The sequence below is a fragment of the Lycorma delicatula genome, chromosome 1 (genome assembly GCF_047948215.1).
Source record: "Lycorma delicatula isolate Av1 chromosome 1, ASM4794821v1, whole genome shotgun sequence".
Classification (NCBI taxonomy): Eukaryota; Metazoa; Arthropoda; class Insecta; order Hemiptera; family Fulgoridae; genus Lycorma; species Lycorma delicatula.
Window position 1 is genome coordinate 152,330,243 of NC_134455.1, and position 15,996 is coordinate 152,346,238.

At 28.2% G+C, this 15,996-nt stretch overlaps 2 protein-coding genes across 9 annotated transcripts in view; both read right to left on the bottom strand.

The window, feature by feature from the left end:
- LOC142324280 (uncharacterized) overlaps positions 1–6,639 on the bottom strand; it is a 72,233-nt gene extending 65,594 nt beyond the window's left edge. For 2 of the 3 annotated variants that reach the window (XR_012756259.1, XM_075365195.1), the window contains exons 1-3: positions 6,420–6,639; positions 4,626–4,855; positions 900–1,012 (exon numbers count right to left, since the gene is read on the bottom strand). Coding sequence is in view for 2 of the 3 variants with exons in the window: in XM_075365195.1 (XP_075221310.1) it covers positions 900–1,012; positions 4,626–4,855; positions 6,420–6,579 (503 nt within the window). In the remaining variant the exon portion in view is untranslated. The remainder of the gene's footprint in view (positions 1–899; positions 1,013–4,625; positions 4,856–6,419) is intronic. The other variant, XM_075365204.1, reaches the window with a different exon arrangement.
- Positions 6,640–12,114: 5,475 nt separating this feature from the next.
- Positions 12,115–15,996, bottom strand: part of Shark (SH2 ankyrin repeat kinase) — a 109,587-nt gene continuing 105,705 nt past the window's right edge. For all 6 annotated transcript variants that reach the window (XR_012756261.1, XR_012756260.1, XR_012756266.1 and 3 more), the window contains one exon: positions 12,115–12,661. The gene's annotated coding sequence lies outside the window, so the exon portion shown is untranslated. The remainder of the gene's footprint in view (positions 12,662–15,996) is intronic.

Consider the following 15,996-nt stretch of genomic DNA (forward strand, 5'->3'; position numbering starts at 1 on the left):
AAAAGAGAAACAAAAATAAAATAAATTGTTTTGTGTTTGAAACATGAAGGCCTTTTTCTTAATACTGTAAATACACAAAAATATGTTACTTTGTAAACAATAGTTGCATCATGTTTATGCTACTAAGAAATGACTAATCATGGTGTGCCAATGTTTCAGAGAACAACAATATAGCAGTAACATGTAGGCTGATCATCCAAACTCACTGTTACATGTTAACAGTGAGCTACTCTACTATCCATATTAATTAAAACAGTTAATTGACATTGACCGTAATCTATTTTCAGTGGAGTATAGAAGTCCAATTGAATGGAAAGAGAACAGTTAGTTATATGTTATGATTTAATTACAGAGTAATGGTGATAAGTTTGATCCAAAATTATCACCTTTTAAAAATTAAAATAATTTTTTTTTACTTTCAACAAATAAGAAATTAATATGGGCATTTGTAAGCCCAAACCATTATTTAAAAAATTATAATAAATAAAATCTACATAAGTACATAAACAGAGAACTATTTACTGCGAATCAAAAGATTACAAAAAACACATAAAAGCATTGATACTTGGTAGGAAAAAACACTTCAATATCTTAGCTCAATCTATTCTAGAAATTTTGTCTTAAAAATTCATTATCATTATTCTTGATATGTATGTGATAAAACATAACATGCCATTTCCATGATTTATTCTCACTAGTACAACATCTAATTAAATCTGCTGCATAGACTCCTGGTATACAGTATAGAATCTCTGATGAAGAACAAATAGTAGATTTAACATAGCTTTTCCAAGTTTTTTTAAAATCTTCATTAAAATCTACAAAACCAGACAAAAAAGGAGTTTACAAGAAAAGTTCTAAGCATGAATATAAATTGAAATCATTCATAAAATACTTACAACTTCAATCCATTATTCATCTTTTCATTTAACTTCTTTTTCTTAGCACTCATAAAATTTGGTGATTGTGGAATAGTTAATTTCTTTACTGAAGGCTTCACAGCAAATTTGAACTTTAAAAAGGATAAAAAATAATATTAATTACTAAACCAGTTAAAAAAAAAACCATCTCACAATAGCAGTCTATCACAACAGCAGTGTTTCTCATATATATGCAAAACTTATCAATGAAAAGACTAATTTTTTCTTCAATATTCTGCTTTACAAAGAGGCTACACAGCTCTTTTGAGACACAATAAGAAAACTTCTAAGGAAAGATTATTAATTCTTATGGAAAGTAAATAATAGTTTAGTATAAAACTGTCCTATATTATTGTTGTAACATAAGATAAAACTGTCTGAACAATTAAAATAACTGTAGATAAGATAATCAGTTTAAGTTATTGATAGTTTTCTGATCTAAATTTTAAATAAGTTAATTATATTTGTTAAACTAATATTAAATCAAACCTATTACATGAAATTACAAAGTTAATTTCACACAACAGGAATTGACTTTGTAACATTTAAAGTCGGTAATAGATTTTATCAGAGGGTATTTGTGTTTGATTACAGCACAAATACAACATCAAATTGTATTTGTGCTGTATTTATTTAAACCTTTCTGCATGGTTTCTTAAATTTGATTCATTAATTAACTAGTAATTGATTTGAAACTATAAAATTTTGGGTTAAATTTTTGTAACATGACACAAGGTACTTACGTATTAATGCCACCGCAGCTACAGCTTTATTTAAAAACAAAGGAGTCAATCGGATTTCGGTGGAAAATGGGCCGATATAGAGTGTAACATAAATAAATAAATATTTTTTTTTATAAATATAATCTAACCAAACTTAACCTACGCTCGCTAACCTTGACTAATTAACACCGTAATTTTTTGAGTATTTATTTAATAAATTCAGTAATTATTGCAATTTGACTATTTAAATAATAAAATTACAAAAGATTTCGGTGTTAATTAGTCAAGGTTAGCGAGCGTAGGTTAAGTTTAGTTAAACTATATTTATAAAATAAATAACCATTTATATTCTGTTTTGAATCTGTTTCGGCCCATTTTCCACCAAAATCCGATTGACTACTTTGTTTTTAAATAAATCTGTTGCTGCGGTGGTGTTAATACGTAAGTACCAGTTGGTATTTTATATCTAACTAATGACAGTTCAGCTTAGCAACAATTATAAAATGTTAAAATCTATTCAAGCGCTTTCGGACCTTTGTCCATCTGCAGGAATATCCACTTAATTAATTATAAAAACTTTATATAATTATTCATTTAAAATGAGATAAAATAAAATAAACTAAAATTTTATATCCATAACAATTGATTGTCATACTATTAAAAGTAGAGTAACAAAGTAAAAGTAAAAAAATGTCCTGTCAGTAAAAGAACCTCAACATTTACAGGAACCAAACTGCAATAGTAATAATCAAATAGCATAAAAAAGAAGCAGTAATAAAAACAAAGTCAGACAAGGATGTTCCCTATCTCTGTTACTTTTTAATCTTTACATAGAACTAGCAGTTAATGATGTTAACGAACAATTTGGATCTGGAATAACAGTGCAAGGTGAAAACACAAAGATGCTACTTTTTGCCAATAATATAATTCTAGCTGAGAATAAAAAAAGTTTAGAAGAAACAATGAATGGTATGGATAAACTTCTTCTATACAGAACTTCTGCATGAAAATAGATAAGAACAAAACAAAAGTAATGAAATTTAGAAGAAAAAAAGTAGAAAGAGTAGTCCACTCTGAATATAAGAATACCACTGAACCACTTAATATAAAAATAGGACAAGAAAAGACTATGGAGGTAGAAGAATTTTGATATTTGGGAAGTAGAATTACTAAAGATAGACAAAACAGGAGCTATATAAAATGAGCACAAGTGAAAGAAGCTTCCAGTCAGAAATATAATTTGCTTACATCAAAAATTAATTTAAACTTCAGGAGAACATTTTTGAGAGTATATGTTTGAAGTGTAGCTTTACATGGAAGTAAAACTTGGATGATTGGAATACTTAAGAAGAAAAGATTAGAAGCTTTTGAAATGTGGTGATGAGAAGAATGTTAAAAATAAGATGGGTGGATAAAATGACAAATGAAGCTGTGCTGCGGCAAATTGATGAAAAAAGAAGCATTTGGAAAAATATAGCTATAAGAAGACAGAATTACAGGCCACATCTTAAGGCATCCTGAAAATAGTTGCTTTGATATTGGAGGGACCGGTAGATGGGAAAGATTGTGCAGGCAGGCAATGTTTGGAACATGTAAAAAAAATTGTTAGGGATGTAGGGGGTATACCAAAATGAAATGACTGGCACTAGATAGGAAATCTTGGAAAGCTGCTTAAACCAGTCAAATGACTGAAGAAAGAAATAGGTTAATTTGTTTAATTTCTAAATTCTAAACAAAATTAATTCTTTCACTTTAGGTTAAAGCAGATCAAAGTCTTGGGTGGAGCTTATCTTTGAATTTTTTTCACATCCAGGTTTTCTAAGCATTTTTTTAAAAATTAGATCAGCTAAAGTTTATTTTATAGTGACACTTCAACTACTGTTATTATTATTGATTGTATTTTCAATATTATTGTTATATTGATGTTATTTATATTTTTTTATACTTCCTCTATATATGAGCCAGCTTTTTTATATTTTTTATATAAAAAGCCAGCTGAATTATAACTGATTTTACTTGTCTGCAGAATTAGCTTTGAATTGATTTTTTCTTTCTAAAGTTTTTTTAGATAAATTATATCAAAATAAAATTATTTTATCATTAATATTATTTGTAATTATTAATAATAAAACTAATTCTAAAACATTAAAATTAATTATAATTGCATACTTAAAATATTAAAAGTTTTTTCTTCAAAAATCATAAAATTCTTTTAACAATTAAGTAACTTATTTGGATAATATGCATTTCATGTAACTATAAACTATAATGGTAACGTTTAGAAATTTTGAAGCGTTATTGTTATAAAATGTAATAACTTGTAAAAGTAGGAATAGGTCATTTGTCTTACATCTGGACCCAGCAGATTTCTATTCCTCCTGTCTTTGGCCTTTGGTCTCAAGCTCCAGATCATTCTATAGCTTTGCTATGTAAAAATGGAATGTAATAGTTAATATGTTTACATAAATTGGAAACAAAATGCACATTAACCTATTCAATACAATGGTAAAAATTAAATATACAGAAATTAATACAATTTTTCACATAAAAAATAGTACAGAATTAAAATTAATTAGCTAGAAAACCTATTATTTAATACTAAGAAAAAAATTAACAGATTAGTAGCAAAATGAAGCAATCTTCTATAAAGATCTTTGACTGAAATACTGAGAAATAAACAAAAAAAAAACTGGTGTTTCAAATGTAACTAATTACAGAAGAAAAATTCAGCCCCTTTTAACATTTTATTTACTATGTGAACAATAACAGCCTTATACTCAATCAGTTACTTTATAGCAAGATGAATTTTGTTTTATACAAAAAATTCCATCTTACTGCGATTCAAATCCAGAACCTTCCTTATAAAAGGCAGAATTGCTACGACTCCACAATGAAGGCAAGTGGAGTGGTAGTTTAATACCAAATGATAAATTAATATGTTTACTTTCAAAACAACAATAAAAAACATACAAACAAACATTACCAGTTTCTTTGTTGAAGTTGGAGATGTGAATGGAAACTGTTTTATTAGTAATTTCTTTTTATTTACATTGGAAACATCACGAAATACTGGAGAAGCTGCACTGTGATGAATTACACCAACAACAAATGGCTTTTTCTTTTTTTCCACAGTTCTCATTTTATTTTTTTTCTCTTTCCATTGTAATAAAAGTGCTCTTCTGTCATTAATTTCTTTTTCTTTAGTCCTTTCTTCTAAAAAATAAATAAATAAATAAAAACACAGAAATCTATAAAAATGTGAGAAAAATAAATAATGTTACTATACAAATGCCAATAACAAAATAGAAATTACAATAATTAGTACAGTAAAATAGATAAAAAGGAGATGTAATCTTTTTAAGGTTCTAATTTTTTTTAGGAATTTGTGAAAAAAACAATCTATATCTACTACATCCATATATGGACCTGGACTACCCAACTCAATATGCGAGAATAACTTAACAAAACCTTATAAAAAAAAAAAAAAACAAAAACAAACAAACAAAACAAATTAACAAAACTTATATCTTAATAAGCGAGAAAACTTAACAAGCAAAAGATTCAATGCTCCTTTCTTCAATTTGCTTAATTAATGCTTCTTACATTTTTCCAAATTTTTTTCTGGAGGGTAAGATTTTATTCTTTAGGAAAGAATTTTCCATATTCCTCTTACATTATTCTGATTAAGTGTACTTAAATCTAAAATGACAATGGTTCATTAGCAAGACAGTAGCTCCAGTTGTAGTTTGATAGTCTTACTAATTCCTGATCAGCGGCATTAATTTAACAAACTAAATTAACAATTAACAAAAGAATTCTATAGAAAAAACGTAACATTTATTTTGACTTTAACTTTGGTTCTTCAAAATCAAAAACTGTAGAACAGTTAAACATGAAAGCGGTAAAGTGATCTCCTGTATTGATTTTCTTATCATGAAGCATAAATCTCACATGATATATTTTTTATTAATTTTATTTTGCTATTTAGTTAATTTTATAATTAACTGTAAATTGCAACAAGTATTCAATAAAACAAATGCCTATAATAAAATACAATAACTCTTAAAAAAAGTGCTGTTTTTTTCTTGTTTAAAATTATAAGTTGATAGAGATTATTATTTACTCCATACTGGAAGGTATTTGATTGAGTTTGGTGTTTGATTATTTTCCAAATTTGTAATATTCTTTTGTTAAAAATAGTATTTAGTAGTTTATTACATAGATCTTTACAGCATTTTCTGTAATAAAATTATTTTATTATCAATATAGAAAGATAAACTACTTAGTTTTAACTGTATTAATGTACAAAAAAACCTTTAAACATCCAATTATTAACCGATTTCAGACTCAGATTGGGCTTCCATAATATTATCAATATAATAATCACCAAAAACAATGGCTGGGTCATCAGCAAAACAAACAAATTTACCCTGAATATTAAAGTTGAAAAAATCATCCATATATACCAGGAATAAAATTGGGCCCAAAACATGGCTCGACTACTATATTACTTTTTTGAAGTATTGCATAATTGACCAACATTTCAAATTACCATATCTAGATATTACACAAATTTGTTAAGCCAGTGTCAAATTGTTTCGGTTCCGGGATGAAATACTCTCAAGCGTCTTATTTTTAAGACAAAAATTAAAATGATTACTGCTTCTTTAATGGAACATTAGCAATAAATTACTTTCAAACCAATACCGAACAAAATTAAGTCGTGTTAATTAACTGGATTTAAAGTACACGTTTAAATATTAATAACTAACAATACCTTGTTCACTGATTTCTTGCGTAATAGCATCGATGTTTATTCTATTCTTGTTAAATATTTCAAGACGCTTGCTCCTTCTGCAATCAAAAGCAGACTTCTTTCTTGTTTCTATCAGTCCTCTAACTAATGGGTTTTCTTTATATAAATCTCTGAAATCCATGTTTTTTTGCACTAGTAAAACAAGACATAAACGTAATAAAACACTAATCAGTTGACTCAATTAACCGTTATTTTCAAATATTTTCAAGAAATATCATTGGCCCGTTTATCAAAGATGTCAGGAATACCAACATGAGTTATTTAATTTTAAAGAAAAAAGATCGATCATTAATTACACTTGTCAACAAAAAAAAATGTATTCGTATATCTGTAATCGTACCTGTGATTTTAATTAATTTGGGGTGTTGAATTCAAAACTGTTAACAGAATTTGTGTAATACGTCACTTTTTTTTTTTAGATATATGCGATTTATTTACCATTAAATGCATAATCACTGTGAAATCATTATTTAAAAAAATATATTATTTATGTGTATTCATTTAAAATTTGTTTAAATCAACAAAATTTTAATTTACTCAAAAACAGATATACTAAAATACCTTTAATTTTTAAAATATGTTGACAAACCTTTTCGTTTGTACGTTGTTTGATCAGTTTCTCTCTAACAAAATCCAACAATAGTCACCCATAATTCCAGGATTCCGTCTTCCTTGGTACTGATTCTTCATTGTCAGAATAAAATAATGGAAACGCCCTCCTTGCTTATCGCTTTCAGAGCCCAAATTTTCGGAGAAAAAGTCTAGTTGGGAATCTAGGATATTAATTTTTATGACAACCTAAACGTTTGTAGTTTGCTAACAGCTTATTAACCAAAAAACATTGTTTCCATATTTTCTGTTGCCTAAAAACCACAAACGTCTTCATTGCAGCTAGTTCACATTCGCAAAGTTTAATCTTTAAACAGTTTCTTGATTTGCGGACTGACAAATATATACTTCTTCAGCTTAACACTTAGGTTAGGAAAAATTATTTTTAAGTGATTAAATCCTGGTCCATCTTTGTCTACTGCCTTTTAAAAATTTTTTCATGAGTCCGAGTTTTATGTGAAGTAGTGACAGTATATATTTTTTTCACCAACCACAAAGTTTGCCACAAGGCCGGTTCCAAGTAAAGACTTGGAAATGACTTTTGCATCATGACTATCCCAAAGATTTGTCTTTGGGATAGTAAACTTGTAATCCAAGTAACACAACTTTCAGATCACTGCAAAATTGGTACATATACTCTGTATTTTATTGCTTCTAATATTGATGCCATAGTTTAATACTTTTTTTTGTGGACTGCATGGGCTAATGGAATGGATGACTGTTTGTTAACATTATGCAATAAAACTGCTTTCATGCTAACTTTAGAAGTCTGTAAAAAGACACCATTCTTATGGAATATTGGTATATTATGTGGTCTGATGAAAGAGCTTAGTAGCTCTTTCATCAGACCACCCGACATCAGTACAAACATACAATGGATCTTTCGTAGTAAAATAAGTTGAAAAAGTTTTATTTCATGTTCTAAACTTAGTAACTTTGTTTTTTTTTCACTAAAAGATTCCACTGTTGTAGCCTAGTCCCAGAAGTTCACAGCTTGCTGCTTTGTTAACTTTAAATCGTGAACTAAATCATTAAGTTCATGTTGTTGAATGAAATAAGGAGATTTATCATCAGATACAGGAAGAAATTCTTCATCCTCTACATTATCTGTTTCATTTTCAGATTGTTCTAGCAATGTCAGATTAAATGGTTGTACAGGTACAGGTAATTCTTCTCTCTGTGATACTGGCTTTAGAGCTGAGGATACATCTGCATATCTTATGACTTTCTATTTTTGAATGAAAATCAGTTATATTTGTCATACAAAAGTAGCAGTCGGTGAAGAGGTCTTAAGTTCACACCAAACCATCAGTACAGCAAATGGCATGGCTTGCCGTTTCCTCTTCAACCATTCAGTTAAAAGTTACTGAGCACAGTATGCAAATAATATGAGGCACCCAGATTTTATCTTGATGCCCAAGTGCAGATTCAAAATAAAATTTATATGCTGTTTTTTATAAATTCAGAAATAGTCTTTCTTTGAGATTTAGATGTAAATTTACCACAGATATAACAAAAATTGTCTGGATCATTTGAACATCCTTGAACTTTTGCACAATCCATTTGTTCAAGAGCAAGGAATATACTGAGTAACAACAAATTTTAACAAAATTAAAAATTCAAGAAGATGCATGCATTATAAATAAATGCTGTAACTTGCTTCATGGTATATTGGTCAGCTAATCCATTGTACTTTAGTTGCCACATGCATTAATAAAGAAACATTGTTTGTAAGTTAGATATTTGTTTATTTGATTTAGATTATATTTATGTTTGTTGTTAATTCATAATTTATATCAATAATTATAATATTTACATTATATTAACACAAATTAGATTAAGTTTACATAGTTTGTTTAATGTTCACTTGTTGAATGATTTACTAAAACTAACTTGTGACAATATGTTCTTTAGTAATTGCCTTTTTGAAGACAATTACAATTAGTGGCTGTGGGATTCACGCAACTATTAGCATTATAAAAAATAAGTACACCTGATATCATTTCGAACAGCTTCTTCTTTATTCGGTAGTGCAAGATATTCTGCTTTAAATATTTTCCATAAGGTAGTATAGACATGACTTATAATGCAATAATAGTGTGTTATAGTTGTGATACCAAATTGATTTCCTTATATAGAAATATGATACAGGCATCTTTATATGAATGATACAGGCAGCAGATACTCTACACAAAATGAACAGAAATTAGCATTCACAGAAGGCTTATATACTTCCTGGTGAAATTGTATCTACACTTTGGGATTTTTTCCGTAGCATCACATGTTATTGGTACATTAATGGAGGCAAATCTTTTACAATAAATGTTATGGGTGTTAATCCTTTTGGTTCCTGTACTTCAGTATGAATACAATCAACTGTTCCAATAATGGTAACTATATTAAAAACTAATGCTCCATTTTTACTCAGAAAAATTCATGTGTTGCTTGAAAAAATAATTCAATTAATATGGACATTAATTACTTTTTACTTTATAATTAATTGTATATTTTGTTCTAAGATTTTATTATGATTTCCCTTAATTCATCCAGATAAATGATGGTTCCTTTTTTATTCATGTAAAAGCATAATTAATTGTCGACATAATCTGTGTAATGTATTATGTACTGGTCAAAATAAAACATTTACTTACAATATTATATGTTAAAAATTTCCAAAGGAAACAGCAGTTAAGGAGTTCTGGTTTAAAATGCAAGATAGTTACATTTTTGGGTTACAAATGGCCTAATGATGCCTGCTATAAGTGAAAACAAAAAACAAGAATGGAGAATTAAATAGCAAGACCAGAAGGATAAATGCCTAGCTAGTCTATACCCTTAAACAAAGTGACAATGAACCGAAAAATTAGCAGCTCCTTACCGTTTTCATAAACAAAGCTAGCGTTATGGAAATTTGCAATTTCTTGCAGTTATTTTGGTTGTCAGTGTTAAGATTATGTTTATCAGTTATGGGTGTTATTTTTTCTTTATCTAATTAATGTTAACTTCTGCTTATTTTTTAATTAATCAGTCCATAAAATTCAATGTAATTTAAAAGTAAATAAATTTTAAATTACAAATGCAAACACATTTTATAAAAGGTCCTAAAATACAAACTATATATGTATAAACTGTGACAGGACAGATGTAACTTTTAAATTATAAATGCATTAAACACTTTTATAAAAGGTCCTAAAATACAAACTACATATATAAACTGTGACAGGACAGATGTACCTTGATATGCTTGAGAACTTTGCTGTTCCTCGGATTCCTGCAGGCTTCATTTCCAACAAGGTAGTGCTCCACCACACTTTTATTGAGATGTTACATGTTCTTGAACACACTTTTCCAAGATGTTGGATCGGACAAGGAGGTCCAATTGCATGGCCACCAATATCTCCAGATATCACTCTTTGGACTTTTTTGCTTGGAGATTTGTTAAATTTTGTGTGTACCACAGAAAAATTCAAGATTTGAACAATTTTAAACAAAGAATCGTTGAAGCTGTTTGTCTAATAATGCCACAGATACTCTTAAACTGGCAATTTAGATTGCTGTCTATTGTAAAAGAGCTATAAAAGATGCACATGCTGAACTTAAATAACTACATTAAAACTTGGAGAGTTGAGTTGCTGTGTTTTGTTTATTAATAAAAAAAAAAAAAAAAAAAAAAAAAAAAAATAGATTATAAACTGGTTCTCTTAATATAAACTGCCAATTTTTTTATACCTTTAGCCCGGAGAAACTGTTTTTTTAAATATCTTATGTAAGTCAATCGTTACTTTAGTATTTTAGTTTGGTAATGTAATATTGTGTTTTAATATTCCCAGTATGTTAAGTATTATGCAACTTCCACAATTTTTTTTACTCTTTTTTCATAAAAGAATGGGATGTGGTAATAGTGTGTTGACTTGAATATTTTTATGTGAATATTGTAATAATTTAAGTTATAGTAATTCAATGGAATTAAATCTTTTTCTTCATGTAAGGAAAAGTAAGGATATTAAAATTTTATATTTATTTTATAAAGAAGTGTTGAAAGTGGTGCTGATTCTTTTAATAAATTGAGTCTTGTGATTATAATTATTTTATTGTAATTGCAAATATCATTTACAAGTATAACATTAATAACTTGAAAATCTTTATGTAAGTTTATTGTATTAATAAATGTAATGAGTAAAACAACTTGATGAATCCTTAGAGACTTGTAGTAATCTCATGGAAGACTGAAATAGGACTGCTTGAATGAAGTGAGGAGCTTGCTTATGTACTGTGTAAGGAGCTACTGAATCGTTAGGAGCCAAGTGCATCTGAAAGGAGATGTGCGAGCCGAGTGCATCTGAAAGGAGCTGTGTGAACTGTACGGAGCTGAGTTTGAATCCAAAGATCTTTAAATTTTAAAAGTCCTAATTTAAATGAAAATTAATGTTTCTCATTAATAGTGAATTTTAAATAACATGAATGAAACCTAAGTCTATACAAGAAGTATTTGTTAAATATTACATTTTTAAGCAAACATGCAATGAGTTTTTCATCATAAAAAAGATAAAAGATAGTATTTGTTTGAGAAAGATAATTGTAGAATTTTCTAAAAACTGAAGTTCATCTGAGATGTGATTATTGCTAGTTGCATACTTTCAATGTGAGATTTTCAATAGGCCCTTTTTTTAGATAAAGATGTTCCACGTGTTTAAATGCCTAATTTAGTGATAACTGCACATAATATGATATAGATTCTTCAATTTTACATTTACAGATAATCAATTCTTAGTTAATCAGAGCCTTGTTTAAGCACTGCTGAGACTAAATTGCATAACAATTACGATAAATGCTTTCAGCTAATGAAATTTATTTATTTATTGTTTTACAGTACTTCTTGAAGGCTCTATTACGTTTGTTAATAAAAAGTCAGTTAATATATTTTTTTTAGAAAAATTGGTCATGAAAAAGTGTACTGTGTAACAGCATCTTATTTAATAAGCTATTCAAACATTCTGAAATAAAAAATAAAATTCAGTTCCCTATCAAATAATAAATTACAAAAAGGTTCATTATATACAAATAATTTTTTATTACCTTATGCATAGAAAAAACAATTTTATCATAAAATATATCTTAACATGTACAACATAGTCTTTATAAATATGTAAACACAACTGAATATATAAAAATTATTCATGTAACAAAAAAATAAATGTTTCATCTATTTAATGAATTGTCCCTACATTGATCTTCTGAAATTCCTTAAATTCTAAAAAAATATGTAAGTTATACAGAAACATTTTTTAACTGTTTACAGATAACTACTTAAAATAATTACAAAGTTTCAAACAGGAAAAATAAAAAAAAACAATCGCTTTTAAAACTGGAAGGTACATCTACATTACGTCTTGTTACAAATCTATATTGATTCTGAAGCATTCAATTACACATATATATATCAGTAAATATATAAAACACAAAAGCACATGAAAAATAACTACAACTTTAGCAAAATAACATCTCTTTTAAAATATCAGTCTTATCAATTTGTTCTTGTAAATAAATGTTACTTGTGCACAAAGTAGAAGTCTTGATTAATATAGATATTCCACCTGAAACAGACAAAAGAGAAAGAAGTATGTAATAAAAAAAATAATCGCAAATCATTATTATAACTATTTGTAAGCCATTATGTAGGTAATTAGAGCTGTTTCAGCTTTAAGTTATCAGATGTGTTAATGATGGTATGTGTTTCTTCCATGAGGTGACATCCTAAAGTGCTACTCCTTTCCTTGCTAAATTTCTAGAATTTTCCATTACGAATTGTGTCTCGTACAATCATTTTAAACTTTCTTGTTCAATGAAAAATTTATTTAAAAAATCAGAATTTAACATATCTTTTTACTTTTTCAAAAGTTGGAAGTTTTATTGTAGAACCCTGTGCAATTGTCTTTGGATATTAACATCAAATATTTATTTTGAAAATAGTGGGACTAAAAAGCTTTCACATAGAAAAAGGTGTTGAAATACAGTGGTGTCACATGTATTTATTTAAGATCAAGCAGGGTAGGAAGTAAAACAATTGCAAATATACACAATGAATACCTTAGATCAGCGTATCTCAACCTGAGGGTCGTGAAACTAGTCTACAACTATACATGTAAACAATAATGAAATCATTTTATGAGAAAAAAATTTATTATAAACCTTTTACTTACATAAGTAAAAGTACACAAGTGAACAAAATAAATTAATGAGATGGTTGCATTTCTTTTTCATTTAAATGTTTCTCCACATGTAATTCTACGTCAGAAACACACAAAAGCAAATTGTTTTCAAGTGATAAAAGACAATTTCTATATTTAGATTTTAGCGCAACCATAGATGAAAAACCCTTTTCACAGAGGTAAGATGTGATGAAAGTGATTATTATTTTCAATGCTTCTGTGACTAAATTTCTATATTCACTTTGATGAGCAAACCAAAACATATCAAAATCTTCAGATGTGAATTGTAGTTGTACCGTTTTATTGGCAGACATTTTGATGAGCTGGTCATGAATCTCAACTGGTAACTTAGCAGCTCAATAACTTTTTCCTAAATGGATTCAGTGTCCATCTCTTTGGGAAATAATTTTTATCTTCTGGGAAAAATACTCTGTGAAGTGAATTTCTAGCTCATGCAAATGAATTTTCATGCTATCCAAACTGTGGAGAATAGTACTGTCTTCTTCCTCTAAATTTTTTTCAATAAAATCAGAAGTCAATGGAAACATATCAAAATTTTTGCTTTCAAGGCGAATAATCCAAATATCGAGCTTTTTAATGAAAGCATGAACTTTGTCTGTCATTAATAAAATATTTTTATCATGTCCTCGTAAATTCACATTCAAGTCATTTAAATGCAAAAATACATCAGCTAATTAAGCCAACAGCAACATCTCATTATTCTGTAAAGCATTGAGAATAGAGTTTGTTTATCCTAGAAAAATATTTTTAATTCGTCTAGCAATTCCAATAAGTGGGTTACTGGAACTGCAATAACTGGGTTATTGGGTGGTTATCACTCCCCCCCCCCCCCACCGTGATAACCATCTGACTTCTGTATGGAAAAGAAGAATTTTTTTTTTGCCCATTTCATAGTTTAGCCTATTCTGTAATGGTGGACTAAAATTAATAATTTTTACAGTTTTACAAAGAATTTGTTAGAGATTTCCTGGCATATTTTGAAGGAAGCATTGCTTCCATTCCACCCTTGGTATAATATCCTTTTAATTTTTTCACAAATCCACCTGTTATTGACTTTGCACCATCACTACATAATATATTTTTTCCAGTCTATGTTATAGTTTTTAGTAGCTTCATAAAAAACATTCCTGTTGCATGACCAGATATTGATTTGCAAAACAACAAATCTTCTTTGACTGATCTGTCCCTATTGCAATTATAGCTACAAAACATAAGAACTGAGAAATGTTTGCCACATCTGTTGATTCATCAAACTGAATATTAAAAAATTCACTTTAACTCACTTACTCAATTATCTGATTGCAAACATCAGCAGCCATGTCATCAATTTGCCTTGATACTGTGTCATTAGAAAGCAGAATTTTGTTGCTTCTTCAACAGCTATTAAAACACTGACCATATCAATTTCAGCAGATAATGATATTTTCTGCGACTGTATCGGATTTTGACATATTAGCTACTCTTAATGCTATGAGATAGATGCTTCAAGTGTACTTAGATCATATTGCTTGATTTACAAATAGAAACTAGTTGATTTCTTAGAATATGTAAATTTCTTCCATAAAATTACAAGGATTTGCTTTTATGATCCAGATGTTTAGTTTCAAAATGTCAAATTAATTTTCATGGCTTCATCCTTTCATCAGAAAAGAAAGCAAACAATGCACCGTGAGGCTTTCTATCCAATGAGGTTAAAATAATTTAAATAACTGTCATTGTACGATCTTGTCTTTTTACAAATTGATTCTCTTGAATCGGATGTAAATGGTTCAATTCGTTTTTTTAACAAATTTATCCACTTTACATAAGAATCTAATTGAAAAAAAAAACAAAAAACAGTTACAATGTTTCACTGCACATTAAACATTAAAACCTCAATTATTATTATTTTCAATGAAACTACGCTTTTAGAAACTTAAATAAAAGCACCAGACACATGCTTCACATTCAAAACTAAACTGACGTGTTCTGCAATTATAAATGCCTCTTTTATACTGTTGAGAGCATGGTGTGTTCAAAAGTATCGTATGCATGTTTGAACATGACCCTCTCACAGCAAATGTTACGCAAGCAGCCCAAATTACATGAAGCATGCATACATCAAGTTGAAACCTGTAAATTGCTCATATTTGTACACTTTGCACTTGTATGTTCATACCAATCAACGCAACTACACAGTTAAAACTAGGTTTCATTGGGTTGCGATTGGGGGTTACAAAATATTCATTATATATACTTTTTTTACTTTTTCGGGGTCGTAGAGCTAAAAAGGTTGGGAATCACTGCCTTAGATTATAACTTTGGATTTGCAGTAAAAAATGTATGTCAGTTAAACCTGTCACAAGTATTTGGTGCACTACTGGGCTTTTATTATACGTAGTATGAATTTGGTTAATGTGGGAAATGAGAACAGTTTTGTAGAAAATGTTGGACTCAACATTTCTTAGTAAAAAATTTACACAAGATAAGAAATGATGAAATGAACAAAGAAATGTATGAAAACTATGCCTACATAACAGAATAAAAATAGCACGTGTAAGAATGTCTTTAAGATAATGAGATTCTGGATTTCATTTAATGGAAAGGATCTATCCTGATTTACTAATGTAAAAAGTATTACATCCTGTTAAAATAATTTCCAGTATAAAAATATAAAATCACTAAAATTGCAAAAGAAAAGGGTTTAAAATATTATGTTA